This window comes from Mobula hypostoma, chromosome 25, assembly GCF_963921235.1.
Source record: "Mobula hypostoma chromosome 25, sMobHyp1.1, whole genome shotgun sequence".
In the NCBI taxonomy this organism is placed as follows: domain Eukaryota; kingdom Metazoa; phylum Chordata; class Chondrichthyes; order Myliobatiformes; family Myliobatidae; genus Mobula; species Mobula hypostoma.
The window spans coordinates 32,769,540-32,793,155 of record NC_086121.1 but is presented as its reverse complement, the minus strand read 5'-3'; the positions used below and the strand labels follow the sequence as shown (position 1 = coordinate 32,793,155).

Genomic DNA, 23,616 nt, shown 5'->3' with positions numbered 1-23,616 from the left:
TTACAAGTGACAGAGTGGGAAGAGATATAGTCAGGATAGCTGTGAGAGTCACTAGGTTTATAAAAGATATCAGTAAACAGTCTGGCTCCAGAGATGGAGACATAGAGATCGAGAAAGGGGAAGAGAGGTGTCCAAGATAGACAGAGTAAATCTGAGGGCAGGGAGGAAGTCGCAGGCAAAGATGATGAAATTGACAAGGGTGTCGAAAGCAGCACCTATGCAGAAGAAGTTGGGTAGCATTCCCAGTGTAGGCTTGGAATATGGACTGTTACACACAGCTGACAAAAAGGCATGCACAGCTGGGGCCCATGCAGGTATCCATGGCTACATCTTGGGTTTCAGTTTCGACAGTTGCAAGAAAAGTTTGTGAACCCTTTACAATTAAATGGTTTTCTGCATTAACAATTCATAAAATGTAGTCTGATCTTCATCCCAGTCACAATAATAGACCAACACAATTTGCCTAAACCAATAACACACGAACAATTGTACTTTTCATGTGTTTATTGAACAGATTGTTTAATCATTCACAGTCCAGGCTGGAAGAAGTAAATGGACCCTTATATTAAAAGCTGGTAGAACCTCCTTTAGCAGCAATAACCTTCACCAAATGTTTCCTGTAGCTGCTGATCAGACTTGTACAATGACGAGGAGGAATTTTACACTATTCCTCCATACAAAACTGTTTAAGTTCATCAGTATTTCTGAGATACCTTGCATGAATTGGCCATTCCAAAACATGAATTTTCTTTGTGCATGTTCCATTCTTAATGTTCATAAGCTCGTATTTAATTCACATCAAGGTTTCAACTTATAAATATGCCTTAGTTGATTAAAATAAGCAGTTAGCTTTTGACTTACAGAGAAGTATTGACAAGTTTTTGACCTTTCTTACCATTCATAGCTAGGGTCCAATGAAATAGTTGTCAGCTCAATTAGCTACACTTTTAAACTCAGCTGTGCTGGCAAACCAATTTCAGTTCTGACCCCTGGAGCTTTAGACCTTCACTGCAAATCTGGCCCTCATTGGAAGTTGTATGTTTCCACTCCTATGCCTTAGCTCATCAAAACAAGTACAGTTTGATTTTGATTAATGTAGCCTCAAGGAGGTTCATTTATTTCAGACAATCCCATTATTACATAGCTAGTAGCTAGTGGATACCATCAGAGTTGCCAAACCCAGCTGCTGCTACACACATAATTTCACCTCAGCTTGTGTATTCCCATTAATAAATCCTGCTAGTAAATATGTTTTAACTCATAAGATTTTGCTAAAATATATACTTCAAGGTGAAAAATAAACTCTTTTCGGGCTTCTGGCGGGGTATAGATATCGATTTTATTTGACATTTCAATGACAAACATTGCCATCTTCATCAGGGATGACGCCAAGGCATGTCTAGTCCGTTGGTATTGACAGAGCCCTCTTTTGCCCTTCCTTCCTGATCGGTTAGTCCTCATCCATTCAGGTTTCTGCCATCCCACCTTGTTTACAATCAAATTCCAGTTCTTACTTAGAGTGAGACCTTTATCTTGTTACAATTCTTTTCCTCTTGGTTTAATTTCATTGGCTTCCTTCACCAGGTGCTCCCAAAAGCCATTGTGACTATCAATCCTACAGTCATTGCAAATGCAATGTTCTGTCCTGCTGATTTCTCCGGGTAACCCAAACGGATATACGGATATATATATAAAACAATACAAACAGATTGAAATAAACATTATCAAAATCATACATAGTGTTAAGCTATTATATAGATAATAAAAAAGAAAACAGCAATTCTCCTCATCAGTTCATAAAGAGGAAAGAAAAAACTTTTGGGTTTTAAATGAAGGAAAAAAAACTCACGACACTTACTAAAAAAAAGAGAAGAAGGGACTGGGCAGTCCATTCTGAGGATACGACCAAAAAAAAAAGATTTTCTGATCAAATCTAAAACTTCAGAAAAAAATTGGAAGAGTAATAAATCAAATTAAATGTAAATATTGAATAAAAGGTCGCCAGATTTGCTCAAATTTAAAGGATGTATCAAATGACCGACTTATTTTTTCTAAACTTAAACAGGACATAATGGAGGAAAGCCAATAAAAGACAGTAAGTGGATTAGAATCCTTCCACTTTAGTAAAATGGCTCTCCTAACCAATAAAGTTGAAAAGGCTATCATACGTTGAGCAGAAATAGGAATATTTCCTGGTTTTGATAGGGTAATTCCAAATACTGCCATGTAAATTAGGTTGCAGGTCTTGATCCAGGACTTTTGATAATGTTTTAAAAACATCTCTCCAAAAATTGTCTAGCTTTATACAAGTCCAAAACATATGAGTTAAAGTGGCTATCTCACTATTACATCTGTCACAAATAGGATTGATGCTGGAAAAAATAAGTGCTAGTTAATCCTTTGACATATGGGCCCAATGCACTACTTTGAACTGTACCAAGAAATGATGGGCACAAATGGATGGGTTATTAACCAAATTAAGAATTTTTTCTCCATTGATTATCTGAAAATGACTCTTGAACTTCCAATTCCCAAGCATGTTTAATTTTATTGTTAGATATCATTCGTAAATTCAATATCTGTTTATAAATTATAGCTATCAACCCTTTTTGAAGTGGATTAAGCTGAAAAAGAGCATCTGTCATATTAGGTGGATAAGCAGAAGGGTAATTTGGCAGCAAACCACGTAAAAAATTCCTAATTTGTAACTATCTAAAGAAATGTACATTAGGTAAATCATATTTATCTACTAACTGAGAAAAATACATTAAATAGTCCCGTAAAAACAAATCTGAGAAAGTTGTTATTCCCTTGGTTTTCCAAATTAAAAGGGTCTTATCCAAAATTGATGGTTTAAAAAAATTAAAATGGCTATTACTAGAGAGAACAAAATTATTTAACAAAAAATCTATGAAACTGAAACAAAATTCTTAAAGCATGTTTAATAATAGGATTAAAGTCTTGTCTACTAATCTTGGAAAATGAAAAGGGAAGAGGAGCTCCCAGTAAAGAGGCCAAAGAGAACCCTTTCACCAAGTTTTCCTCCAAATCCAACCATGAAGGACATTCATGTATGTCTGAGTAATGACTCCAAAAAGTAATATATCGAATATTAATTGCCCAATAATACAGTCATACCACCATCCTTTTTTAATTTTGTAATAAAGGTTTACTCAATCTGGATTTTTATTATTCCAAACATAAGATAAGATTATAGAATCTATTTTATCAAAACACGTTTTAGGAATAAAGGTAGGAACTGCCTGAAATGTATATAAGAATTTCAGTAGAACTATTATTTTAATAGCATTAATTCGACCTATTAATGACAAAGTCATAGGTGACCATTTAGAAAGCACTTGTTGGGTGTAATCAATTAATGGGAGAAAATTATATTTATATAGGTCCTTAAAATTTTTAGTACCAAGATAAGTAAAGTAATTTTTAGCAATACTAAAAGGTACTTAATGATTTTGATCCGAGTGATTATTAATGGGAAATAACTCACTTTTATATAAATTTAATTTATATCTAGAAAAACTACTGAATTCAGAAAATATAGATAGCATGGAAGGAACAGATTTCCTAGGATCTCAAGAAATAAACTAACAGGTCATCTGCATACAACGAAACCTTGTGTACTTTGTCCCCTCTCTTAATACCCTGAACAGTATTGGAATCTCTAAGAGCAATAGCAAGGGGTTCTAAAGCCAAGCTAAATAATAAAGGGCTAAGAGGACATCCCTGCCGAGTACCTCTGTATAATCTAAAGTAAGGACATTTTTGATTATTAGTTATAACTGCAGCCATAGGAGCTTGATAGATCAATTTGATCCAGGAAATGAATCCCCGACCAAAATTAAATCTTTCCAAAACCTCAAATAAGTAAAACCACTCCACCCTATCAAAAGCTTTCTCCGCAACAAGAGAAACAACACATTCAGATTCTTTAGATGGAGAGGAGTGAATAATGTTTAATAATCTTCTAATGTTAAAATGTGAATACCCATTTTTAATAAATCCAGTTTGATCATTGGAAATAACACTAGGTAAAATACTCTCAAGTCTATTAGCCAAAATCTTAGAAAGAATTATAAAATCTACATTCAGTAAAGAGACTGGTCTGTAGGAAGCGCATTCAGATAAATCTTTTCTCTTTTTTAGGAATTAGTGAGATTGATGCTTCATAAAAAGTTTTCAGGAGATTCCCAGAGGACATAGAATCAGTGAAAATTTGACATAAATAAGGTGCAAGTATTTCAGTGAAAGTCTTATAAAATCCCACTGCATATCCATCCGGTCCCGGAGCCTTGCCTGGTTGGGAAGAGGATATAGCCCTTGCTATTTCCTCTTGTTTAATAGGTGCATTTAATGTGTTCATATCTTGGATAGAAATTTTAGGTATATTCAATTTTTGCAAAAATCTATTCATAAAAGTAATATTGTCTGAAAATTTAGATTTATAAAGTAGAAATCCATAAATACCTTATTAATTTCATAAGGATCTACCGTTGCGGTTCTATCAGGTCTTCGAATTTTCAGGATCTGTCTTCTCGCCATTATTGCTTTTAATTGATCAGACAGTAATTTGCCTGACCTGTCCCCATGTATAAAAAATTGGCTTTTAGATTTAAGAAGTTGCTGCTCAATGGGAAAAGTCAAAAGCAAATCATGCTGTGTTTGGAGTTCCACCCTTATAGAGATCTTCACTAGGCATTACTGAATAAACTTTGTCTATTTCTTTAATCCCATTAGTAATCACTGAAAGTTCTGCCTTGGTTTTCCTTCTTAAACCTACTGAGTATGAAATTATCTGTCCCTAAGAAAAGATTTCGTGTCCCAAATAACTAAATTTGACATTCCCTCAGTTGAAATAGAGAGATTTGCTCTTTCATAAAACTTACAAAGGTTGAATCTTATAGCAGTGTAGGATTAAATCTCCACTGTACACTGCTGCGCATTCACAGGGAATCCTGTAAACATCAGCTGCCCTGAGTCCCAGGTCATCTTTGACCCACATAAACTGTGATTTGAGCTTCCTTATGGGTTTGTGGATGGGATTAATTCAGTATTTCTTCAGGATTGCAGCGATCCTTCCAGAAACCATGGAAATATAGGGAAGACAGAAAATGTTTTTTCAGTCAATGACACCTCGTAGTGCGGCCTCATGGACTACAGGCACTCCAACAGTTCCATGACCAATTGAACAGCATACATCCAAACATTCAATTTAACACGGTGATGGAGAAGAAAGGTTGCATCCTGTTCCTGGACATACTAATACGAAGGAAACCAGACGATAGCCTCCGACATGGCATCTATCGGAAACCCACTCACACGGACTTATTCCTCAACAGTAACAGCCACTGTCACACCAATGTAGAGCGCTTCTTTCAACTTTTGATTAACCGTGCGAAAACTATTTCAGACCCGGAGAATCTCCTTGAGGAAATAAGATGATTACACACGGCGTTCCTACAGAATGGTGACAAAGTGAGGGAAATCAACTGGGCCCTTAAAAGGGCCAATGGAAAAACCAGGAAACTTGACAATGAGGAACCCGTCACTACCATCTGTCTTCCCTATATTTCCACGGTTTCTGAAAGGATCACCCAGGACCCTGAAGAAATACCGGATTAATACTATCCACAAACCTGTAGGGAAGCTCAAATCACAGCTTATATGGGTCAAAGATGTCCTGGGACTCAGGTCGGCTGGTGTTTACAGGATTCCCAATGAATGTGAAGCAGCCAGACAGGACGCACGTTGGAAACCCACATCAAGGAGCACAGGTGTATCCATTTGGGCTACTGGGAGAAATCAAAGGTAGCAGAACACTGCATTCGCAAGGTCCATAGGATTGACTTTGACTGCAATAAACTACTGTGCCGCACCAATGGCTTTTGGGACCGCCCGGTGAAGGAAGTTATTGAAATATAACTAGAGGAAAAGAATTTTAACAAAGATGAAGGCATCGCTCTAAGTTAGAACTGGAATTCGATTCCTGGGAGGCAGAAACTTGATTGCATGAGGACTAACCAATCAGGAGGGACAGATGGTAGGGTAGAGTTACAAAATACATGTGGACTAAAATGTTAACTGTCCTGTGCTATCACCAGTGGGATCATCAGTTGATCTGCCACCTGTCTTCAGGAGTTTCTGCCCACTTATGATCAAGACTCCCTCGAGGTGGTGGGCCAGCAGTGCTAAAGCACCACCTCCCACTGGTGAGCTTAAAAACTTGGCATCTGCCTCTATCAGAGTTGTTGGTCACTTCCATCCAAGAGATAATCTGCTCTTCAGGTGACTATGCAACTACTGAAGGGTTTGCAAGATATGTGACACTGTCTGACTATCTGCCCCTCTGGACGTACTTGGTCCACACCCATGCTGATCCTTTCTCTGCTGCCTCAGCTGCAGCCCTGCTGGTTGACTTGATCTCTCTTCTAGTGAAGCCAAGGTTATGCAGCCACTTCTGGAAAGTGAACGCAATAAACCCACGGCGGCCTACTTCGAATGGATAGCATGAGACCTTCCACCCTCTGATCTTAATTCTGCATACTTGGTTAACTTGCACTCATGGGCTTCATCGATGTTGTCTTCCCAGGGGACTGTGAGTATAAATACCACTGGACTAGACGTGCACAGGCATCACCCCTGATGAAGATGGCAGAGTTTGCCATCGAAACATGGGTTAAAATTGATACCTGTACCCCACTGGAAGCCTAAGAAGAGTTTATTTATCATATATGCCATGAAGGCACTAGATCCATTTTCTTCAAAATGAATGTTTTAGTTGATAGTAAGTTATGCTTACATGTTTTCCACTTGTCAGTACGTTTTAGCTCGTCTAGTTCACACCCAGTCCTTAATCAATCACATAACTCTTGAATAGCGCATTAAATCAAGTACAATTCATTTTTGATTAAGTGGAACCATAGAAGGAGGAGATTGACTGGCTTCAGACTTTATCACCATTTGTAGCAGTTGACAGCTCATGGCTCCCACAGAGGCAGTACACAGAGCTGTTAACACTACTATTGACATTCCTGAAGTTCGAACCAGCCACACACTTAGCCCTCCTCCTGTTACTGACTGCAAACCTACTCACATTTTTAATCCACTAATGTTCCAGCCTTAGCCACACACCTGATCCCAGATCTTTGCACAATATTAGCCATATATCAATGTAAGTGCTACATTAACTTACGAAAGCACTGGTGATAACATGATTTGGAAGTCACACAGGAGTAATGTCAAGTACATACTTTTACAAATTTGTGCAGAATAAGCACAGAAACTAAAGAAAAGCACCTGGCCCAGGCTCTAGATATTGCTAGCAGAAGCCATCAAATGGAATGCATGGCAAACAGGATTTACCAGACACGGCAGGAGAGGGCTCTGAAGGAACAAGTGGTGCTTGCCACAAATCCAAGTAATACATGGCTGACCTTGGAAGACTACACATTTGTGTATGACAAGCCAGTGGGTAACAAGGGCTTAAAGACAGGTTAAAAAAAAACCTAAATACATGATTGTGCGCAAAGCCTGCGGTGTGCAAGCACTAAATGTCAGTTGGACTGACAATAATACAGGCAGTATAATAGACCCCTCCATGAATGACTGTGTCATCTACACAATGGGGAAGAAGAGTTCATAGAGAACAAACAGGATTAATAGGACAGCTCATGTCTGGTTGAGTATTCATTCCATTGTGATGAAAGACCATTTAAAATTTTAATCAATAAAGTAATTGGGGTTAAGAATTCGCCCGTGTTCACACAAGGCCTGCACATATCATTAGTTACCTCTCTGGCATCGTTAAGAATGTCCAATTATCTTCCCTGGCCATTGTCACACTATTAACAGTAAAGGCTTCCACAGCTTTGCCTATGTTCAACCACTTGGTTAAAGAGTTGTAAAATTAAAATGATCTCTATTCATCAAATTGCTAATCACCCTAGTTTTTATATAGGTTGGTTTGCTGTAGTGGGGTAACAAGGCCAATGTTAAAGTCGCAGCCAAGGCAGAGTGCTTGTACGGCAAGCTGTTCTAATATTGGAAACATGGAAGTTCCAGCAGAAGTGTAACTAACCATTTAATATCATATCATAACTCAATATCTTCACACACTACCTTTAGAACTAATTTTCCACAATACAATTAGTACAATAAACTAAACATATGGATAGAAATTAAATAAAACTAAAATTGTTAAGAGTAGGGTGGGATTTTTCATTGTCCCCGAATTGTTAGAAGAGCAGCAATGGCAGTTGGTGGGGTCACATGCTCCCTCCCAAGAAATATGGAGCCAAGAGAGTTTTCAAGCGTCCTTCCTACTAAGCCTGCTGTAAGTGTATCCAACTGCAGCTCCTCTCAGACCACATGATTGAGTGGGGCAGCAGTTGGACTCAGAGCACACAGGAGGCAGAGAGAGTACAGACTGGAGTTTCAGGGAGGTAATCAAGCCAGTGGTTCAGGTCAGATAGATGGGTGATCACCAGAAGGACAAGGCTTGTGTTCCCCTCTCAAACAAATATACAACTTGAGTACTATTGAGAGTTTGGCCTCTTAGGACAAAATGACAACAGTAATTAGATTAGTGGCACCATACTGCCTCTGATATATAGCAGAGCAGGTTAAAGACCAGGTAAATAATGACAGTGGAATCTTTAGTGAGGACAACAAATAAGCATCCTTGTGGCTGCAAGACTTCAGGATGATGTGTTGCCTTCCTGATATCAGGGTCAAGGATGTCTCTAACATGCACAGATATTCTGAAAGGGGAGGGGGAACTGCTAGAGGTTGTAGTCCATATCGGTATTAAAGACTTCAGAAGGAAGAGAGGTGAGGACTGGCCAAGACCATATAGATCGTTAGGCATAAAATTAAAAAGCCGGACTTCTAGGGCTGTAATCTCAGGATTACTGCCTGTGCCATGTGCCAGAAAGGCAAAATATAGTAAGATAGTACGGTTCAAGGCATTGCGAAGGAGCTGGAGGGGAAAGTGCTTCAGGTACATGGATTACTGGCTCTTGTCCAGGGCAACTGGGACCTGTACAAGTAGAGCTGGAGGGGTAATAATTTCCTCACTGGGAGATTTGTTAAGTGCTATTCATAAAAGTTAAAACTAGCATGATAGGGGTCTGCAAACAATAGAATAAAGTCAACAGTGAAGAGAATGTAGAGGATAGATGAAGTAAGGCTGAAAGGAAACTCAGGCAGGGCCAGGTTAATGAGCAAGGTTGGACTTACAAGTGCATTTATTTCAATGCAAGGAGGATTACGGGTAAAACAGATGAACCTAAAGCCTGGATTAGCACATGAACGATAATGTTGTAGACATTACAGAGACTTGATTGACAGAAGGCAGGACCAGCAGATCAGCATTCCAGGATTCAGATGTTTCAGTCTTGACAGAAAGGGATGTAGAAGAGGTGGAAACGCTGCATTACTGTGCAGAGAGAATGACACTGGCACTTAGAAGAGGCAAATTGGAGGGCTCAGCCAGTGAAGCAATATGGGAGGAAGTCAGGAATAAGAAAGGTGCAATTACTATGATGGATTTAAACTAAAAGCCTCCCAAAAGCCATCAGGAGATAAAGGATCAAATACATGGACAGATTATGGAATGATGTAAAAACAAAAGATCAGAAGTAGCAGGTGACTTCAATTTCCCTATTACTGACTTGGAACTATGTTTGTGCTAGAGAATTAAATCGGGCAGAATATGTTAAGAAGGTTTCTTGCTGTAGGATGTAGATAATCCAACCAAGGGGCTCTACCAGATCTTGTATTGGAAAATGAGCCTGGCCACATTTTGTAATTTCAGTGGGAGATCATTTTGGGAACAGTGATCATAACTCTCAGTTTTCACTTAGTCACAGATAAGAATAACAATAGGCCTAAAGGGAAAGCAGTAACTTTGAAAAAAGTATTGAGCCGATGCTAGGTTGGTAGCAATTGTCACTGAGCAAGTCTACATGTGGGAGTCGCTTAAAGGCTAGCTGGTCAAAATACAGGACCATCTTGTTCCTGCAAGGAAGAATTACAAGGACGGTAAGTTTCAAGAGCCTTAGATGATGTTGTAGATCTCTTGAAGAGCATTATGGTGGAGGAGGCAGAGAGATACAGGGAGGAGATTGCTAGGGCCTTGATGATGATCAAAATATCCTCTTTAGCTACAAATGAGGCCCCATGGTATCAGAGAATAGCAAGGGCAGCAGAGATAAACCTGAAAACTACAAGCTTGTGGTCTATATATCAATCATCATGATCATGTGCGATGTTGCATGACATGAGCGACCATGGTCTTCCATGACCATGACTGCTCTTGGCAAATTTTTCTACGGAAGTGGTTTGCCATTGCCTTCTTCTCATACATCAATGGTCGATAAACTATTGGAGAAGATTCTTATGGATAAGATCTACTTATATTAGGAATAGAAATGTGGTTTTGTGCAATAAAAGTCATGTCTTATAAACTTTGTTATTAGGTTTTTTTGAAGAAGTGACAAGAATGATTGTTGAGGGCACAGCAGTGGATGCAGTACACGTGGACTTCAGAAAAGTTTACAAGATCTGTCACAGTAGGCTGATCCAGAAGATTAAGGCGCATGGGATCCATTAAGACTTGTGAGATTGGATTCAAAATTAGCTTGGCCATAGAAAACAGAGGTAGGGAATGGAGAGGTGTTTTTCTAACTGGAGGTCTGTGACCATTAGTGTTCACCAATCATCAGTGCTGAGAGGTCTTGTTTGTAATAACTATATAAATGATTTGGATGAAAATGTAGGTGAGTGGGCTGTTTGCAGGTGGCACAAAAATTGGTGGAGTTGTGGACAGTGTAGAAGGATTCAGCAGGATATAGACCAGTTGGAAATGTGGGTAGAGAAATGGCAGATAGCGATACTTGTGGTGTTGCGTTTGGAAAGGCCAGATTTAAGGGGAAAGTAAATAGAAAATGGAAGCAGGATCATTTGGATTATTGATGTACAATGAGATCTTTAGGTGCAATGTTTAACAGAAATTTAGATGGGCATGTGAACAGGTGAAAAACTAAGGTATGTAGACCATGTGCGGTTTAAATTGGCACAGGCATTGTGTTCAGAAGGGCTTGTTTCTGTGTTGTACTGTTAGAGATTCTATGATACTCAACTAAAATACAAATTGAATTATTCAAAACTTTGCGTTAAATGTGATTTAATAGAAGCAAAACATGACTAATTTATGAGTTGCAGACTGTAAATGTAATACCCCCAAACGTATGCAGAGACACATTTGCTTACAAGTACATGCAATCCTCACTCTCCAAACATATGTTGGTTCATTTATAAAGAATAACAATACTACTAGTTGAGATAATTATAATGTTTGAAATAACAATCACAACTCTTACCGGGTTAGCAATATAATAGGGAGCCTGAGGAGCTGGGGGATATGGCACAGGTGGATTCATCATTATTATAGGCCCTTGGCTGGGCGGATAGACTGCAGCCGTTGCAGTCTGTGTCCCTGGACGCATGGAAGGATTATTATTCGGTATACTGGGTCTAGTTGGTTGCATCGGTGGTCTTTGAAAAAACTGCAGGAAAAAAGAATGATCTGTCACAAAACAAAACTTCCTACTACAGCTGCAAGTCATTCACAAATTACATTATACACTCCATCTTTCTAATCAAGCCTTCAAAACAAAACCACAGAAAAAGGTTTCCATTCAGACACTACATGCCAATAAAAGAAAAGCTCGACTCATGAATATACACTGGACAGGAACTGCACTTGGGCTGGCTACTTCCTCCAATAACAGGTCGCTGCATTAAGGACAACAGTAATCTGATAGTAGAGGCTCACTGGTGGTGAACTCCAGTATTTCAACTACCATGTCCTGCAGAAATAGAGCTCTCAATTACATCAGAGGAACACCAGCCTGCTTGCATCATGACCTTCTGCATCTTTAAGATAAATCAACTCAATGCCATTTAAGAAACTGCATAATCATTTGAAGTAACTTGCTATTTGACTTTTCATTTGTAACTTCATGAACTTACACGAAAAATTTTAAGACATCATCTTGAGTCAGTAAAGATCTTTCATTTTTCTAAAACTTGTCAAACAAAGTCAAAGACAACAATTCTTCTAAAACAAAGTCAAAGAGTACAATTTTTAACACTTGTAAGGTAACTTTGAATACAAACAGATATGCAAGCTGGGTGGTTGAAAAGTGCTTCAAAAATGTAAAAACAATTCTAACAATGCTGCCTTACAGCCCTTTGTCCAATTTTCAACACTTAGCAAAGCCAATTGAGAGGATAAGTTACTAATTAGTTGATATTACCTGGATAGGCCTGAATCCTCCCTTCAACAATGAAGCAATCAAAGTAGCAGAAAAGAGAGAAAGCCAATGGAACACCTTATAGATTAGAAGGAAGGATCATGCTATACATGCATTCATTGTAACTGCCAATGATTTTCCACATTTTAAAAGAATTGTTAAAATTTCACACATTCTCCAGTTTGAAATACTCCATTGATCTAGACTGATATATTTCTGTCCCTGTAGTATATAACTTACAGTGTGTTTAGAAAGGAACAGACCACCATTCAGCAGACTAAGGAACAATTCCCAAATTTCTGCACTTTGCGGTACATGACTCTGGAATAATGAACATTATGTTCCAACAGTAATCATGAAATACTACTGCACTTTCAAAAAATGTTATTCTACAATTTATAATGATTTCCCACAAATTGAAAATCATTGGCTTGAATTACATCTTTATTGTACTGGAGATGATGTTTACTACTTCTTACTAACCACATTCAAAATATTCCTTACCAGGAAATTAAACGAATGAGATGTCCAGGAAAACATGACAACAATAAGGTAAACAAGAACATCACAGTTTGACTGGAACAAATGAACCCCTTAGGTATTAAAATATTGGTAATAGATCCAAGATATCAGCCATAGGATGGCTTAAACATTTCTAAGTTTTGGTTGGGACAAGATGAATCTCCCTCAACAGAAGCATAAGGCACCAAAGTATAGAATATTGAAAACGGCTGGGGCTGTTTTGTATTAAGTACTATCTCCTATATCAGTCATTCTTTCTATTGTCAGTTTCTTATGAAAGTACCTTCTAATAAGTTGGAGTTCACTGTTTTAACAACAGAAATACTGCATTTGACTTTGTACTCGAGTAGAATTCCAGACTGGGACATATTCAGTACACTGGTTGCAATGACTGTACATCAAGCAAAGAGCTTTTTATCTATGCTCTTACTGACTTCCCTCACATTTTCTACTGACCAGAACTTGAACTTTTACCAGGAATTTTTCTTTCTTTTGCTCCACCAACTTAACTAAGTAGTAAAATGGAAACAGTACGCAGTAAGTGAAGCATGTTCCACTCCATTAAATGATGCTTGTAATTTTAAAAAGCCATTGATAAGGAAATGTCACAAACAAGAGAAAATCTGCAGATGCTGGAAATCTGAGCAACACACAAAATGCTGGAGGAAATCAGCAGGCCAGGCAGCATCTATGGAAAAAAGAACACCCGACGTTTCGGGCCAAAACCATACGTCCTGCCAAAGGGTTTCAGCCCGAAACATCAACTGTACTTTTTTCCATAGATGCTTTCTGGACTGCTGAGTTCCTCCAGCACTCTGCGTGTTGCTCAGTTTTGGAAATGCCATTTCTTCACTCTAACTGAATGCCTCCATTAGATCAGTAACTTCCTTAGTCTGTCAGTGGTATGGAAAGCACAGCAAGTAAATTCATATGTAAAGATTATCAGGTGGAGAGGTTTGGAAAGCAAAACCTTTAATGGCACCATATTCAATCAGGCACAGAAATTGGCTTTCACTAAATCCAGAGCTTAAGCAGTATTTTGCAATCAAAATGAAATAAAGATTCCCTTTCAAAGTTCCTCTGAAGGAAACTATATTAAAGCACATCTGAATATAGCATTATCTTCTCACTAAGACTTCAGTAAATCACAATACTGCATGGTGTTTCAAAAAAACTAAAATGTTTAAATTTAAAATCAAAAATCTACAGATCCTAAAAATCTGAAATTAAAATAAACTGAAAACATTGGAAACATTCCGGTCAGGCAGCGTCTGTGGAGAGAAACTTAGATAGAGGTCAAAAATCTCTCATTAGAAGTGAAAAGGTTGAGGAAGGACATTCAGCTTGAAAATTTAATCCTTTTCCTCTTTAAAGTATAGATTTTGTCTTACTCTCATAGTATATTGAGTTTAAAGCAAGTTAGATGAATTGCTTGCGATTATAGCTTTCCATACTATTATGGGCAGATTTTTATTAACTTAGTTCTAGTCCAAAGAAAGCACTGAAGTGTAATGCTTTCTAAAGTGAACTGGCTAGCTGAAAAAAATAACACTTCATAAGTGGATGAACTTCAAGATACAAAGTCAAAGGTTAGACTGGAACCAGGAAAGCATCAAACCCATCTTTAAATATAAATCTTAAAATATGTAGCTTGGATTTAAATGAAAAGTAAACAAAATTGAATTTTGTTGGGAATTTTCAATACATCATTCCAAATCTATTACTTGTCTTTTATGTTATAGTTGTGATTACACTATGAAACAAATCACAAACAAGAAAGCAAAAATAGTTCATGACTACAAGCTGTTAATATCAGACTCATCCAGAGTATCTGGATTGGTGCTTCTGCTGGCACAAGTGAGGGGAGGGGGTGGGCTTTGGGGATCTGATGTTCTATCATTCATTCTATGGGGTTCTTGTTTCGTGGATGTCTGTGAAGAGAAAGAATTTCAGATTGTACAGCATGCATATACATTCTCTGATATTAAATTGAACCATTTTATATAGTTTTGGATAACCTATTTACATGTTCAGCTCAGTATGGAGATGTAGCACTCTAAATTAGACATCATTGATTGAAACAAAAGAACCTCCTTGAAGAAGGCAAATCACTGTCCCCACAATCCTCAATTTTTGACTCAACTACTCAATTTGGAACAGGTTCCTAAGGAAATGGTTAAGACAGGTTTAATAAAATGGCAGATGAATCTAACAGCCCACAAAGTACCTAGGACAACTTCAAGGTGAGGTGTCTCAGAAAGGCAGCGTCTATTATTAAGGACCCCCAGCACCCAGGGTATGCCCTTTTCTCACTGTTACCGTCAGGTAGGAGGTACAGAAGCCTGAAGGCACACACTCAGCAATTCAGCAACAGCTTCTTCCCCTCTGCCATCCGATGCCTAAATGGGCATTGAATCTTTGGACACTACCTCACTTTTTAAAAAAATTATACAGTATTTCTCTTTTTGCATGTTTTAAAAAAATTTTTCAATATACGTACACTGTAATTGATTTACTTGTTTATTTATTATTATTTTTATTTATTTATTTATTCTCTGCTAGATTATGTATTATATGGAACTGCTGCTGCTAAGTTAACAAACTTCACCTCACATGTCGGTGATAATAAACCTGATTCTGATTTAGTCACTATTACTAAGCAGAAGGTGCTTGAGAACATGAAAGGTCTGAAGGCGGGCTGAATGGAATACACTCCAGCGTTTTAAAAGAGGTAGCTGAAGAGATTGTGGAGGCACGATCTTTCAAGAGTTACCACAGTTAGAAATGGTTCCAGAGATATGGAAAATTGGAAATGTCACTCCATTTGATTAAGAAGCGAGGGAGGCAAAAGACGGGAAACTATAGGCCACTTAACCTGACTTCAGTGTTTGGTAAGATTTTAGAGTCTGTTATTAAGGATAAGATTTTAGGTTACTTGGAAACACATGATAAAAAAGCAAGCTGAAGTTAGCATTATTTCTTTCAGGGGAAATATTGCCTGCCAAGTCAATTAAAATTCTGTGTGGAAATAACAGGTAGGGTAGACAAAGGAAAGTTGATGGATGTTGTTTACTTGGATTTTCAGAAGGCCTTTGACAAGGTGCTGCACAAAGGGCTGCTAAACAAGATAGGAACGCTTGTTATTAGATGAAAGGTACTAGCATGGATAGAAGATTGGCTGATTGGCAGTAGGCAAAGTGTGGAAATAAAGATGGCCTTTTCTAGTTGGCTGCCGGTAACAGGGTCTGCTACATTGAACATTATATGTTAATGATCAGCTGACAGAACTGATGGCTCCAAAACCAAGTTTGCAGGTGATACAGAGATAGGTGGAGCTGCAGGAGCATTGAGGAAGTGGGGAGTCTGCAAAAAGACTTGGACAGGTTGAGAGAATGGCAAATTGGCAAATGGAAAAACAGCGCTGCATGTGTTTGATGATGCACTTTACTGGAAGGAATAAAGGCACAGATTATTTTCTGAGAACAAAACTCAGAAATCAGAGGTGCAAAGGAACTTGGGAGTTCTAGTGCAGGAGTCCCTATAGGTTTCTGGAATATTGGGAGCAGTTTTGGGCCACATATCTAAGAAAGAACGCGCTGGCACTGGAGAGGATCCAGAGGAGGTTCACAAAAATGATTCCAGAAATAAAAAGGTTAACGTATGAGTAGTGTTTGGTGGCATTGGGCCAATACTCACTGGAGTTTAGAAGAATGATGAAGGGTCTTATTGAAACCTATCAAACATTGAAAGGCCTAGACATAGTGGATGTGAAGAAGGTGCTTCCAATCGTGGGTGAGTCTAGGACCAGAAGGCACAGCCTCAGAATAAAAGGAAATCCCTTTGGAACAGAGTTGAGGAGGAACATCTTTAGCCAGAGGGTGGTGAACCTGCAGTATTCATTATCACAGACAGCTGGGAAGGTTAATTCCTTGAGTATGTACAAAAAGAGGTTGATAGGTTCTTGATCAGGAAGAGGGTAAGGTGGCACAGTCTGGATGAGCTCAATGGGTCAAGTCTGCTATGATTTATGATCATACATCACATCACAAATTCACTTATCACTGGGCTCTACTGCGATCTCTTGTTCAACAAAGAAGAAATCAAATTTTACATCTCCCCACCCTTCATGTTTCTCAATCATTTTATTGTCAATGGAGTGCTTTTGAAGCATAGTCACTACTGTAAAATAGGAATTGTGACAACATGCATCCTTTTAAAAAGGTAATAACCAGATAATATCTTTTGAAATGTTGATTTAACAAATGAATGAATATTGGCCTAGATAAGAACAGCAAGCAAGAACATTACTATTCTTTTTTTCAAAATAATGTCTTGCCTTTCACCTCCCCCTGAGAAAGCAGACAACCACTCAGCTCAACATCTCACCTCATCTGAAAGCCAGCAGCTTTGATTACACGTTTAGTGGTGCACTGAGTACCAGAGGTTTTTATATATACCAGAGAGTATTTAAGGCTACGTCCACACTAGACTGGATAATTTTGAAAATGCTGGTTTCGCATAAAAATGACAGGTTTCCACACTAGATGTTTTAAAAAATACCTCTGTCCACATTAAAACCGATATTTCGTCGAATCTCCTCCTACTGGGCATGCGCAGGACATACAGAAAACAAGCGAAAAGGAAACTGTATACTGTACTTGGTGCACGTTTGTCCAGCTACAGACTAGAAAAACTTAAAAGGAAATTGCCAAACGAAAGACTTGGTGGGCGTTTGTCCAGAAACATTTCCTATAGCCATAGTCTCTTCACCGATGAAGGGGACGACAGCTACAACTAAATGCAATAAAGCTTGCTACTGGGCAAAAGTGAAATTTGCTGTTACCTCATTTGTTTGCCTTTACTTTTGCCATGTCTTTGTGTATTATTTTGCTGTATTTAACATGTGCAATAAAACGAGTTACTGGGCAAAAGTGACAATTGCATATATTGAATGTTTGCACAAGCAATACATTAATAAAGCACCTTGTTAAATGTATAAAACATGTCTGCATCAGTGTTACCTTGTATTTCCATACAATGTTACATCAGGATGTTACACATCTATTGTCAGATATTGTTGTGGTGTTGGAGGTTGCATTCAAGAAAACAATGTTCATCAGGTTGGAGGCTACCCAGACGATATATAAGGTGTTGTTCCTCCAACCTGAGTGTGGCTTCATCTTGATAGTAGAGGAGGCCGTGGATAGACATATCAGAATGGGAATGGGACGTGGAATTAAAATGTGTGGCCACTGGGAGATCCGGCTTTCTCTGGCTGACAGAGCACAGGTGTTCAGCGAAACGGTCTCCCAGCCTGCATCGGGTCTCGCTAATATATACAAGGCCGCATCGGGAGCACTGGACACAGTGTATCACCCCAGGCGACTCACAGGTGAAGTGTCACCTCACCTGGAAGGACTGTCTGGGGCCCTGAATGGTGGTGAGGGAGGAAGTGTAAGGGCACGTGTAAATTATGGGACAGCTCAGTTTTACACAAGATGCCAAGCAAAGCTAATTTTTTACTTTTAGTAAATGCTTTATTGGGCATTACAGTAAAATCCCACAAGATGGCATGCACTGTGCAATAGCATCTGTCCATCAGCAAACTGAATCAGTACTGAAGTCAGTTGCTAAAATAGAGCTTCATGAGAATATTTTGGGAAAGGCAACAATATTTATTTATACATCTCCTTTAATTTAGGAAAATTCTCTAAGTTGCTTAAGCAGGACACTTCAGCTTTATTTTTAAGTGTCCTTCTTTCTTTACACTGTCATATTGTTCAGAAGCATTTCTAGAGAGATGTGATAAAAATTGCCATTACACTGAATGCGGTTAATTTGCCCCAGTGTTAGGTTCCTCAGAACAAAAATCATGGGTTATCAGCATGAATGAGCAAAAAGCATCTGCTCAGAATCCAGATGACAAATGTAATGAACACTTGTCCATGATCCATGCCAACTTCATCATCACAAGGGGAGATGGCTCCACATCTGTTAGTGTCTCTCCACAGCAAAATTTCAGCACCACAGTAAATTACTTGAATACCGACAACAGGTTTAACTATGCAATGCATAAACCTTGAAGAAACCCAAAGGCAGAAAACTGTATAATTGCTGCATTTGAGTTGAAAGAAGTTGGATTATATCTGGAGTTCCAGTTTCTAACACCTTCTGAATGGCTGAACATCTCCCAATTCTGCCCAAAAGCAGACAGAAGAACACTGGAAAGATGGTATTGAAACAAAAAAAAGTCTTTGTTGACAAACTATCTGTACTACAGAAGGAAAATGGACGACAGGGTAGTAGCAGTAGCATAGGTCATAGAGTTGCTGTCTCTCAGTTCCAGTGATCTAGGTTCAATCCTGAGTTCTGGTGCTGCATGTGGGAGTTTACATGTTCTTGATGTAGCAAGGTGCTCTGATTACCTCATCACAGAGACATGCAGGCTGGTCGTTAATTAGCCACTGTAAATTGCCACTAGTGTGCTGGGGCAAATGGTAGAATCTGGGGAAGTTAACAAGAAGGTGCAGATGAGTGCTTGATGGGCCAAACAGTCTGTTTCCAAGTTGTTTAATCTATGATATTCCAAGGAAAGCAGCATTTTTAATGACTCTTACTGAGAGATTAAACGCTCAGCAAATAAAATTGGAGTATGTTGTGTAGTATAGAAAATAAAGCATATGTATATAGAGAAATGCTAAGGAACTTAATCTGCATAAAATAATATGCAAGAACTGTATCTGTTTAAAGTAACAGCAGGGAGGGAGAGGCTGTAAAATAGTTATAATTACATCTCAGTGTCACACAAATACAATCTACAATATCCCGTCTTCTGACAAATTTAAATTATTCTGACATCTAGAATGGATTTACCGCTACAATGGATGTACTTGATAAATATGCAAGACACTTTTCTTAAATCGAAGTGATACTCAAAACATACAATACACATGCGTAACTCCATTCTTTAGGCAACATTCCATTTGAAAAAGGCAATACTGACCTTCCATTTATTTTTCAACTGTTCTGTGCTAGCAATGTCTATTAAGTTCCTGTGGAGCATCTTATGGGCTTAGCCAATTTTTGAAAACCGAATGTACCTGTTGAAAAATGTCAGTACACTAGGATAGCTACAGAACTAGTACTATGAAAACATTAACATCTGAAATTTAATGATTAGGATCGAATGAGGGAACTACACACAGATCTTTGGATTGGTGTGCTAACAGCAATCATGGACGATCTCATTCGTAGTGATATAAGTAGTGGTATCATGAACTTCACTGCATAATATTTTTGCCATCAAAATATTCTTCCCCCTCCCCACCATTCTGTGGTTGGGGCATACCTGAGATGTTAAATAATCATTTGTAAGATGCTGGCATTTATCCTCCATCACTAATTGCCCTCAGAAAGATGGCATTGAGCTTGCCTTGAGCAAACACTGACTTTTGGGTAAAGATACACCCACAATTCAATTGAGAAGCAGCTCTAGCATTTGTACTTTGTGATAATAAAGGAACAGGAATACATTGTCAAAGCCTGAGGCTTGTAAAAGAACTTGGAAATATTGGTAATCCAATGTGCATACTGCCTCTATTCTTCATTGCATTTAAGGTCAAGGTGTGGGTGATATCAAAGTAACCTTGCTAAATAATAGCATGTGTTATGCAGCTGGTATGATCTGCAGCCAATGAATGATAGGTGGAGGGAGTGAATACTTAAGTGCTAGGTGTGTTTTGGTACCAATGAAGCACACTGCTTTGCCTGGATGCTATCAACATATGGGCATTGTAGCTCATTCATTCATTCAGTGGAGGTGATTTAAGGACACTCATATAGTGCCTTGCCAGTGGCAGAAAGGCTTTGGGGTAGGAGGAGTTGAATCTTTTGCCATGGGACCCCTAATTTTGCTCTTGCAGCTACTATGGCAGTAATTGGACCAGTTAGTTTTATTAAGACTGTTGAGACCACTCCAACTCCTCCCAATTCTGGACAGTATTAAACAGAGATTCTTGGCAATGCTCATGTCATCAAATGTGAGTACAAAAACCGATTTCAAATTTAGGTGAAATTTGAATTTGAAATGTCCAAGTGCTTGACACATGGCTGTAGCTGAGATACTTCATCACAAAATGATAAAATGAAACAATTAAGCAAAGGAACTATGAACAAATTTTAGCAAGTTATATTATGGATATCAAAATATCATTATTTTAATGGAATTCATGCTAAAGGTTCATTACAAAGTCTTCTCCCCCTCCCCCTAGCACATGGAGCCTCTTATGTACCTAGCCCAAGTAGCCATTCATATGTAAGAATTAATACTTTTCTTGTCTATAAGCTGTCCCTTGGTCAAGAACGCCTGATTTATGAACCTCCCTGCATATGAGTAGTCTACCATATTAATAAATTCAAGAAGTCAGACATACATACATAAGTTCAGTCTGCACACAGCTCTCCCTTCTCTCTTCACTTTTAGTAGTTGTTCTTTCTTATAGTCTTACATGTTTTTGATGCTATTCATTAATACACCGTGGAAGCATATACATCATATTGAGTGATATTTGTGTACTTTCTGACCTATGTCTGTGAAAACGGAACCTGGATTACGTGGGGACAGTGTGTATTTAAATGCTAGGTCCAATAACATCATTACCCACCAACTTTTAATATAAATACAACTGAATTTTTAACATCTGCTGTCTCCATGGATGCCATTAGGGCATGCAATTAGTTCTGCTTAAGGAGTTGGAGCTCCTATCAACTTTACACATCCCAATCAGCTAGGCACACTTAAGCATAGGAGAGAATACCCCCTCCTACACCCTGGGTGAATTTACCAAGTATACTGCATCTCTGTAATAAATCTTTAGAAACTTCTGGCTTCAGCTCATATCAATCACAGGTAAGCAAATTTCAATCAATATCTTAAAACAAGCAATTTTTAAACTAAAGAAAAGTAATTGGTAAAAATACCTGTTGGAAAGAGAAATCATAGGGCTATAATGAAGTAGTGGTATTCCCAATATTACTAACATTCCTCCCTCTCCATGGGTTATCAAAGGATTCTGCTAAAAACTAAAACTCCTGATAAAACTTGTTAATAGTTTTCATAGCATGTTTAAATCTTGTTTCTTTACTCAATCATCATCAGTTTCACAATTGAATAACACCTCTGCAGCCCCATTCTGCCTACTTAGCCAAACCACAAGAAATGATTGGCATCAAGACAACCTTATGATAGCTATCCAATCAATGGAGATATTTGTTATAGTCTTTGCCCATGACACATTTTATTCGTTTATCCTAGACATCTTTTAAAAAGCACCAGCATGAAGATTTAAAGGAAATGTTGATTCCCCAAATCATGCAACCAATCCTAATTGTCCCACACAATTCAAAATAGGATTTACATTGCACAATTGAAAATGGGAAAAAAATAACTGACAGTTGAAAAAGGTAAAACCACAGAAGATCACCATCACCTCTTTATTAGCCTTAAAATGTAGTTCCAAAAATAGATCGAACAAATGAACTATTACATGCCTTAAGAGTCTATAGTTGAAATAGACTGTAATCTAACTAAGCCAAGTACTACTTTTAAAAATTTGGAATAATTTCATTGTTTACAAAGGTTATCTTGAATCAATTACATAAAAATCTCAAAATATCTCTCACCATATTATTTAGGAAGTCAGAAAACATGTTAGGATGCACTAGCTGAATCAAATCAACAAAGTCAAATCTGCCAGCTTTCATTAAGATAAATGTTACTTTACTATAGCTGGTGGTAAATTTGAAGATTATACAGCACTGAAATCAAAATCTTGTCAGGAGACTTTTCTTAGCACTTGGTGTCCAACAAATGTTAAAACTAATTAAAAATTCCATTGAAGGTGATTGCCCTACAACATTAACCATTTCTCAAGTGCACAAAGGATGCTGCCTGGCCTGTTGAGTGATTCCAGTGCTTTCTTATTTTATATATATATATATTCCTTTTCTTCTAAACATCCACACTTTGCAACGTTTTCCCAGTTTATTTGCAATAACGTTGTTTAGAGTGTGCAAAAAATTTCAGCTTGCAATTCTGCTCATTTCAATGTTCAAATCCTAAGGTTTTGTTTGAAAATTACATGAGATGTACAATTGTAAAATTGCAACAGTCAACTGAAAGAGAAAAATACAACAAAAAATTAAATATTTTGTGTGCTTTAAAAATAAAAGAATGGCCAAAAGAAGAAAAACTAAAATCGACCCAATGAGTGGTGTCAGTTTACTCTACTGGAAGTCCTCTTTCCTGCCTTTCTTTCCACCACTTGTTCTATGCACACCATAGCATTTATGGTGTGGCTCTCAGCTTTTGATCATTCCCAAGCTGTCCTGTTCTTTCTCTTCCTCTGAATATCTCACCTTGTTCTACCAATCATCTCTTTTTAAAGTCCTAATTTTCCAGCTCCCTTCCAAATACACTAAAAATAACTAAAGCTATTTTCTTTGCTTCCCCTTCTGTCTCTGCACTCAACTTCCAACATCCACATCCACTGACCTTGCTCTCGATTCTGTATAGCCACACTCTACAAAACCATCATTTCCACAAGGCCCACCTCTTCCTATATATTGCACTGCTGACTATCCAGTTTGCCACCCTGGCCACATAATGTTGGCGGATTTTATCACTTCTTCCCCGTCAAGCATTGTTCACATTGCCTACAAATGTGTGATTATTAACGTTCTGAAAATCCAATCCCTTATG

At 38.2% G+C, this 23,616-nt stretch overlaps 1 protein-coding gene across 16 annotated transcripts in view; it reads right to left on the bottom strand.

Annotated features, from left to right (window-relative positions):
• Positions 1 to 23,616, bottom strand: part of LOC134337823 (eukaryotic translation initiation factor 4 gamma 3-like) — a 306,969-nt gene that overhangs the window by 119,481 nt on the left and 163,872 nt on the right. For 9 of the 16 annotated variants that reach the window (XM_063033097.1, XM_063033102.1, XM_063033106.1 and 6 more), the window contains 2 exons: positions 12,339 to 12,359; positions 11,400 to 11,585 (listed from right to left, as the gene is read on the bottom strand). In XM_063033097.1, coding sequence (XP_062889167.1) covers positions 11,400 to 11,585; positions 12,339 to 12,359 — 207 coding nt within the window. Of the gene's footprint in view, positions 1 to 11,399; positions 11,586 to 12,338; positions 12,360 to 19,860; positions 19,936 to 23,616 lie in introns of those variants that run through there. The other 7 variants (XM_063033098.1, XM_063033100.1, XM_063033104.1 and 4 more) reach the window with 2 other exon arrangements.